This window comes from Durio zibethinus, chromosome 5 (genome assembly GCF_047325235.1).
Source record: "Durio zibethinus cultivar Kanyao isolate XHJ-2024 chromosome 5, ASM4732523v1, whole genome shotgun sequence".
In the NCBI taxonomy this organism is placed as follows: Eukaryota; Viridiplantae; Streptophyta; class Magnoliopsida; order Malvales; family Malvaceae; genus Durio; species Durio zibethinus.
The window spans coordinates 32,540,918-32,549,843 of record NC_143166.1 but is presented as its reverse complement, the minus strand read 5'-3'; the positions used below and the strand labels follow the sequence as shown (position 1 = coordinate 32,549,843).

General features: G+C 32.8%; 2 protein-coding genes across 3 annotated transcripts; both read left to right on the top strand.

The window, feature by feature from the left end:
• The first annotated feature begins 1,791 nt into the window (after positions 1-1,791).
• On the top strand, positions 1,792-3,829 carry LOC111283145 (cocosin 1-like). Its single transcript, XM_022871571.2, has 3 exons — positions 1,792-2,380; positions 2,617-3,343; positions 3,445-3,829. Exons 1-3 carry the CDS (start codon positions 2,185-2,187, stop codon positions 3,605-3,607), a joined length of 1,086 nt encoding a protein of 361 aa, XP_022727306.1. The 5' UTR covers positions 1,792-2,184; the 3' UTR covers positions 3,608-3,829.
• A 703-nt stretch (positions 3,830-4,532) lies between these two features.
• On the top strand, positions 4,533-8,514 carry LOC111282321 (Glycine cleavage T-protein family). 2 transcript variants are annotated; one of them, XM_022870356.2, is made up of 13 exons: positions 4,533-4,826; positions 5,458-5,752; positions 5,843-5,944; positions 6,049-6,082; positions 6,172-6,245; positions 6,383-6,448; positions 6,552-6,616; positions 6,743-6,830; positions 6,940-7,005; positions 7,211-7,376; positions 7,624-7,707; positions 7,781-7,908; positions 8,057-8,514. In XM_022870356.2, exons 2-13 carry the CDS (start codon positions 5,543-5,545, stop codon positions 8,240-8,242), a joined length of 1,269 nt encoding a protein of 422 aa, XP_022726091.2. In that variant the 5' UTR covers positions 4,533-4,826; positions 5,458-5,542; the 3' UTR covers positions 8,243-8,514. The 2 variants fall into 2 exon arrangements, with proteins under 2 accessions (XP_022726091.2, XP_089617317.1); XM_089761191.1 differs by lacking the exon at positions 4,533-4,826 and having other exon boundaries at positions 7,781-7,970; positions 8,057-8,194.
• The last annotated feature ends 412 nt before the right edge of the window (positions 8,515-8,926 follow it).

Genomic DNA, 8,926 nt, shown 5'->3' with positions numbered 1-8,926 from the left:
GAGAATGGAGCTGCATATTAAAATTTAAAATAAAAATAATTTTAATTTTAATTTTTTTTATCGGATATGAAAAATAAAAATGATAATATAGTATCTGTCTTATATCTTATACATATTTCTATATATTTAGTAAAAAAAATATTATTATAAATAATATATATTTTAATTTTAAATTAATTACATTTAATATATTTTATTTATAAAGTATATATTAATATATATTAATAAAAAATTTATATAAATATAAAAATAAAATAAAAAGTAAACAAATAAATTTTTATTTTTTTTTAAATTACTTGTACAAAAATTATCATACTCATTAAATACTCGTAAAAATAAAAATAAAAATAAATTTAAAATATTCATTGAATATGATTAAAAAAAATTATATAATATAAAACTTTAAAAATAAAAATAAAAAATGATCTATGCATTTTATACTTTATTCATTAATATCTTTAATAAAATTTTTAAATTAATTCAATAATTTTTTTTAAATTATAAAAATTTAAATTTGATTACTGAAACTAAAAATCTTGCTTTCGACAAATCAACCAAGCAATTATTAAGACAATGAATCTCTTACAAAAATCCAAGAAGCATTGTTGCTTGAAACAACCAGCTGGCATTCTAAATAAAATTTGCAGACACGTTATGTTCAAAGGGAAAAATGGACTGTCGAGAAATAAAAAAATGAAAATAACTTGTCGAAATTAGATAGAAGTTTGAGAGAGAGAGTCAAAGAGGTATAAAAGTTGTAAGCGAAAGAAAAAAAATTTTGCATGTGAGCAGGCGGAATGGTTTTTTCAATCACTTATCCCTTTTATTTCAAACTCTCAACCATTATCTTTTTCTTCTTTTTTTCTTTCCCCAACTTTCTCTTTCATTTTTGCCAATTTTGTTCATCAACCGTGACTTTTCTTTTATTTTGTCTTTGTCCTCTCATCCAAAAATTTTAACTTTTCCTTCTGTTCTTACACGTGGTTGGCTGATCTCCAAAAATAAACAAAAGTTATTTTCTTGACGGTGCATTGAATTTGAACATCTAAAACTCTTTTATATATTTTATTTTGAATATTAAAAATCACATCATATTAATTTTATAAAAAATTCAAAACTATATTCAAAAATTTTATCAACACTTTTTAAATGGTGAAGGGAAACACATCAATAATTTGGACTGACGTATTAAATTAGGTTTATAGGTGAAAATTTTTGTAAGAAATAAAACAATAACCCAAGTTAAAGTTTAGTAATTGAAAATGAGAAGCAACCGAAACAAAGCCATGAAAGGCGCAGAGCGGTCGAACCTGTGAATTATGTCATCATTGGAACATACTAAATATTATATAGTTAGTGGGGCAACTCTTTAATTTAAAGTCTGTCATGGAGGGCCCAAACTGCTAATTGATTTTATTTGTCACGTGAAATTATGAGTCTCATAATTAGCAATACTGTATACCATTGGAAGTCCCAATTGGATTTTATTATATTTTTAATATAATATGGTTAAATTTATCGTATTTTTAATTAAATTTAAATATTAATTTAAATATAATTAAATTAACATAAATTTTTTATTAATTTTTTTAATCATAATTATAATAAATTTTATTATTATTTTTAATTTCATCGTTTATTTAAATAAAATCTAAATTTAAAAGCGATTGTTTCGTCAGTTAAAAGTTTTCTTTCTATAAATGTTAATAAAAATTGCCCTTTCACTCTTTCCAAAATATTTAAAAAAAAAAAAAAACGCTTCTATTAATTTCCATCTTCCAAGCTACGCACAGGTTTTATACCTAACAGCTTAAAATTATGCAAAATGTTCCTGCTTTCTCAATGCATTAATTACTTTGGATATGGTTAGCGTGTTCTTCTCGAATCCAAGTTTCAAACTCTTCCATCAATCAAATCCTTGAAAATTCAACGGATTTTTTAAGTTAAAGCTGTTAGGACGTCGGCAAAGTTCATTTTGTTAACAATCACTGTACGAAGTTCTTTCACGCGTTGAAGAAAGCTGCCGACATTTTGCAACTAACTTCTCTATATATACAAGTTGAACTCCGCCAGAGATTTCTAACCAGATTGAAAAGGGCATGCATACATTTCTATCTGTTCTTTGTATTTGCTATACATAAAAGTATTCTGAATTTGCAGAATTAAGGAAGTGGAAGTTAAGAAATGAATATGGACTTATCTCCCAAGTTTCCCCGAACGTTCGCTGAGACAGAAAGCGGTGGATACTACAATTGGGCAGTTGCCGACTCTCCAGCGCTCGGTGAGGCCAAAGTTGCAGCTGGTAAGCTTGTTTTGAGGCCTCGGGGCTTCGCTTTTCCCCATTATGCGGATTGCTCCAAAGTCGGTTATGTTCTTGAGGGTGAGTCTTGGGTTTTAGTTTTGGGCCACAAACTGTGATTTATGCCTGAATCAGTTATTAAAGCTTGTTTGCTTTCTTTATATTTCGATTTTCATGATTAATTTCGTTTCATTATTACAAGCACGTAAAATGTGAACAAATGTTTATCACATATAAGTAACTCTCAAACGTATATTATTGAATAATATTTCAATAGGAGGTCTCACATAAACTCTAATGATCTTAATTTTTCTTAGGTAACTGTGCAGTTGGATTGACATTACCAGCCAACACAATAGATAAGACAGCTTTCATAGGTCTTAAGAAAGGAGACATTATACCAGTTCCCTCTGCATCAGTCTCGTGGTGGTATAATTATGGAAATTCTGATGTGGTTATAGTATTCTTGGGTGATGCTACTGAGGCCTATGTTTCTGGTGAAATTACCTACTTCTTATTAACAGGACCTCAGGGTCACTTGGCAGCTTTCTCTCCTGAATTTATTGCTAGAACTTACCATGTCAATGTAGAAAAAGCACAAAAACTTGCCGATAGCCAAAAGGGTGTTTTGATCATCAAGCTTGGTCAAGAAGAAGCAGAAGGCATCCCGAAGCCTTACGACGTAGTAAACATTTGGACCCAGAACATCGATGGTGCATCTCCTGATGTTCAAGTCAAGAATGGTGGCAAATCTACTACCCTGACAGGAAATAAATTTCCTTTTCTTGAACAAGTCGGCCTTAATGTCACTCACTTAGTACTTGAAACCAGTGCCACTAGGGCACCAGCATATGCATCTGATGCACAAGTTTACTACGTTGCAAAAGGAAGTGGTAAAGTACAGATTGTAGGTCTGCAAGGCAAGCTTGTATTGAACACCAAAGTTGAGAATGGCCAAATATTCGTCGTGCCAAAACTTTTCATGGTTACCATATCAGCCGATGCAGAAGGAATTGAGTTGGTCTCAATTGTAACATCTACACGGTGAGCAATTATTTTCTTCCTCCTAATCTTTTTCTAACAATTTAAATTAATAAATCACTTTTATTCTTGATATATACATCATTCCTGCAATTTGTTTGCAGACCTGTCACTGGAGAATTAGCTGGTAAAAATTCCGTTTTGAATACAATTCCCTCAATTCTGCAAGCCAGCCTTAATGTAACCCCGGAACTCAATCAACATTTCAGGCGGATGATGGAAACTGGCACAACAATCGTCCCTCCAATGAACTTGTACCAGGCTTAATTATGTATATTAGTTAAAGGACGATGCAGCGGTACTATTTCGGTAGCAGTAATGATCGTGGCTTTCAAGAAGGCTGCACCAGGCAGTCAGTGTTTCAATAAAATAATAATAATAATAATGAAGTGTTTACTCGAGTAATGTGAATTGTATCAACGTTTGTAATATTATGTGGAGCACTACTGCTGTCCTTCGATTTGTAATGTAGTAGTAACTTTTCTTTAATCAGTCTCTACATATCTCCAAGTACAATATTTTAAGAGTCAGTACGGGGAAAAAACAAGATTTGTTGGTGTCTTGTTGCACCAATTTGCCGAATAAACAGAACAAGAACGACAATAGTATAGACCCAAGTTTAAGATGAGATTCACAAGAGGATCTAGATTCTAGAACAGCGACGCAGTTCCAAAATCTTGTTGTTTTCATCAGAATGAAAGCACCCAAACCGTAGAGTTTGGTCGGGGATTTGCTTTAAAGAGATAAGGTTTCATGACGGTGAATACACAAATTAAGCTCAAACGTCTGTTAAATGTACCACCAGGGCAGGGAGTCACAAGAAGCACGATATGGGATAGGGCCTGTCTATATTTGTTTGTGCCACTGCCAATCAATTTTTTGATTTCCTTTTACTACCACCGGAAGCAAATGTTTTGCGGTTGGGCGGATATTCAAAGTTGGATTATGTTGGGTCTTTCAACCCATGATCTGGAGGAGCATTTAAGAGCGAAAACAAAAATAACCGTTGGGGTGAGAGAGGCTCGAACTCTCGACCTCAGGATTACTCAGAAGCTATGAGACCTACGCGCTAGCCAACTGCGCCACCACCCCATTTGGTTGCAGCTTTCCAATATTTAAAAACATCAGCATATAAAAAATTTTAACATTTTGCTGAGAAATATTTACAAACATGACAATTCGATCAAATGACAAGCCACAAATCTATTTCTCTTGATACATGAAAGGGAGAAATTTTGTTAGAATGAGAATATAATTGCAAGTCGATGCGATTCCTCAGGTTGAACACTGGTGTAGGTCCACGTGAAACTTTCCACCTAGGAACCATTTTCATCGACCTTTGTCCGTGAAACCTTCCATGTCTTCAGTAGGCTATATCCTGCGTAAGACGACCGGTATAAATGCATTAGAGAGAGAAAGGAAGGGATTGCATAATAATGACATTAGTTTGAAAGAGAAGACCAGATTCACAACAAGCTAAACAAAGGTGCGATCTGCTTGATTAGTGGAACTAAAGAAAGCTTACTCACGGAAAGCATGCATTATCGCCAAATTAATCAATCTTTTGTATTGGATTTGGGAATTCATTAGCCAGGAAAATCTTTGGCAATAATGAACTATTATCTTACAATATTAACAATCATTTTCTTAAAAAATTTGAAACCTAAAGCTATATCTTTCTGAATTTGATTTTGTAAAAGACTTGTTTTTTTTTTTTTTTTTTAATTCTTAACTATCCTCAAAAGTCTTATTATTATACTTATCCGATCTAAAAAATAATTATATACGTAATTTCATTTAAGTTCGTAATTTTCAAAGGTTAATTCTAATAATAATATATAAATTAAATCTCTTTACTTATCTTATTATAATAAAAATCATATGTATAAATTATTTTAAACTTGTATCATCTAAAATCAACTCTAATAATATATCTATTGATTCAAAGGTGAATCGACATAAAAAGATAAAAATTGATAATATGTGTGAATTTTAAAAATTAAGAATAAAAATTTTATGTGACTTATTGAATTATTTGGATTATCATATGTTCGAACTCTTTATTATTTTTCTTTTATAAAGTTACTAATAATAAATTTTTTTATTTTGAGAAGCAGAGGTTAAGATATCTCCTCTGTCTTTTAGTTCGAATTTCCGCATTTTTCGCATCCAAGACGACAGCAGCTGCAACAAAAGGAAGGAATGGTGACGGCGGCGCCTTGCGTGGCTCACTTGGTCGGCCGTTTCACCGCTCGCCTGGAATATTCCAGAGCCGCTCCTCTCCTTTACCGAGACGCCACGTTTTCGACCAAGAAGAGTAACAAGAACAAGCTCTCATCGAGAAAATCAATCTCTACCATCGCAGCTTTACCTTTCGAACTCTCCCCTCCCCCTATCGATCACGACTTCCTAGTATATCCTCCTCCTTCCCTACCCGCACCCCCTTTTTCTTTCCCTTAGAAGAAGTGATGATTGTGGGATTTTTAATTCGACTCTTTACAGGACACAGTTGCAGCTGAAGGAGCAAGGGTTTCAGAGAAAGGAATAATAGAAACATTTGACAATGATGATGAAGCTTTGGATGCATTCGATAATGGGGTGGTGGTGCGTTTCTAGTTTAAATTCAATTTCCAACTCATTATTTATCGTTTCTGCTTTAAATTCAACGTCTTCAATATCCTTGTTTTTCTGATTTGATGGCATTTTAGGTTATGGACCTGTCTCATTTTGGAAGGATAAGAGGTTGGTATCTCTGCTTGTTTCCCACTTCACTTCATTTGAGGTTTACTTTCTCTAATGAAATTTGTATATAATGGATTGAATTATTGAAGTCAATGGAGATGACCGGATTCAGTTTCTTCACAACCAAACCACTGCAAACTTTGAATGTCTTAGTGAAGGGCAGGTGTGTGTTTCTTGGGTTGAAGTATTTATACGTATACATATATATATATTTATATACCTTCTTTTTCTGCTTTTTTTTTTTTTTTTTTACTTCATTTGGTTCAAATTGATTGTATTTTGTTCAATTGAAATTCATAGGGATGTGATACAGTTTTCGTTACGCCAACAGCAAGGACAATTGATATTGCTTATGCATGGATTATGGTAGTCTTAGTTACTATTTCTAATAAATTTTAGTTTGCCTTTTTAGGAATTGATTGATTCTAGTTGATTTCTTTGACTACTAGGCTGTTGTTTTTGTTCACAGAAAAAAGCAGTTATATTGATGGTTTCACCAGAGACCTGTGGAAACATAACTGAAATGCTCAATAAGTATGTGCATCAGCCTCTTGGAGATCCTTTCATTCATTGCTTTTTTGCCTTTTGCATAGCTTTGTCAAGAAATAGAAAAATAAAAGTAGACAGCTAGCTCTGCGGTGCTTAGCTTTTCTTTTGCAGGTATATATTCTTCGCTGATAAGGTAGAGATTCAAGACATCACCAAGCAAACTTGCTTGTTTGCTCTAGCAGGTCCGAAAAGTGCCCAAGTAAGGAATGCTCTATAAATTGTTATTCTTCCATGGCATTGCTCTTTATTTGTTTATTTATTTTTTTGATTTCATAATCTTAATGATTTTAGTTGTAATGGGCAAACAGGTGATGGCTAATTTGAATCTCATGGATCTTGTTGGACAACCATATGGCACAAATCGACATTATAGTGTAAGATCTCTATATTCTTTCAACATCAAGTTGTAAATTTTAGTATATCTTGGACTATTCTGCATCTTTGTGTTTTGTATTATGAGGTAAGTTTTATACTTGTAAGACTCTTTAATGTCAAAATAGTGATAGGAAAATAGTCAAAATATATTTTATTTAGTGTTTATTTTAGAGAATAAAAAATAGGATATTTATCCAATTTCAGGTGAATGGTATGCCTCTAACTGTTGGGGTGGGAAATATCATTTCTGAAGAAGGTTTTTCTTTGTTGATTTCACTAGCATCAGCCGGATCAGTCTGGAAAGCTCTTCTATCTGAGGGTGCTATTCCATTGGGTTCTAATGCCTGGGAAAAACTAAGGATTACACAAGGTGTTGATTCTTGATTTGTTGGCTTGTCATGACTTACGTGATTTACTTATTTGCACAATGTAGAATATCAAATTCTAGTGTTTGCTAAGTGCTCTCGTAGTGAAGCATTTTGAGCATTTGTTACTAATGTTAAAATATTCTTCTAGGAAAACTGTTATTGAGTGGCTCTGTGATTTAATCGGGCTTTTTTTTTTTCTTCCCAAATAATTGTAACAAGTTCTTAGGAAACTTTAACTTAATTTTGCAGGAAGACCAGCTCCTGAAAAGGAGCTCACTAATGAATTTAATGTTCTGGAGGCTGGTCTTTGGAACTCAATTTCTTTGAACAAGGGTAGCTAATCCTTACCATTGAATATCTGCTAAAAAAATTACAAAGATGCTTTATCTAACTCTACTTTCCTTAGGCTGTTATAAGGGACAAGAGACAATATCAAGACTCATTACATATGATGGAGTTAAACAGAGGTTATGGGGAATTCATTTGTCAGCACCAGCAGAACCTGGTTGCCCAATTACGGTTAATGGGAAAAAGGTTCTAGCCTGTCTCTTTCTCTAAAGTTATCTGTAAGATTGAAATACATGCATATATTGAAAGTAAGAGGCAATTTCTTCATTTATGGTTCATATTTTAGGTATTCTTGAGAACTATTAACACAAAGCTATTCTTTAAATTCCTGCAGGTGGGAAAGCTGACAAGCTATACAAGTGGAAGAAAGGAATCTGACCATTTCGCTTTAGGCTACATCAAGAGGCAAGCAGCTGCAGTTGGAGATACTGTGATTGTTGGAGAAAATATTATTGGGACAGTGGTGGATGTTCCTTTTCTTTCTCGGCAATCTCCTCCGATAAAGAACTCCAGTCCTTGACTTAACAGAAATCGTACAGATATAACTGTCACTTTGGGGCATGCCTTGATCCCTTGTCATTCTTCAATGGTATGCCACCGAACACGTTTTTTGTTTTGTTTATTTCTTTTTCTAAAATTAATATGTTTACATAGCCCATCTTTTTGGTATAGTGATCTCCATATGTATGAAGAATTGAAGACTTGCATCCTTTTCATTTTTATAGTGATAATGTGATACAGGAACATATAGATGATAGTTAGCTATCTGAATAAAATGAAAATTTTATCATATTTTCACATTTTACTTCCACAAAATGTGAGGCAAAAATAACTTCCTTGTACCAATCACATAAAAAGTATCATATTTAAGAGAATAATATTTTGGCTTTTGCATCCTGTAAAAGATTACAATGCATGAGGGGATTGTCTGATGATCAATCAAGAAATCTTCTAATATATTACACGCTTATGAGCGTTGTTGATCTGTTAATTCTGTGAGAAAGTTGATAAGAAAATGTGTTTTTCAAGTCACCCCGCATTCCTTCTTTGCCATTGTTGTAGGGATGATAACGGATCGGATTGAGATAAATTTTTTTCTCGCTCTAATCCGACCCTATATATAAAACCCAAATTCGATCTAATAGTTTTTTTTATTTTTTTTTATATTTGAATCTGATTTAATCCGATATTTTATAAAATCATA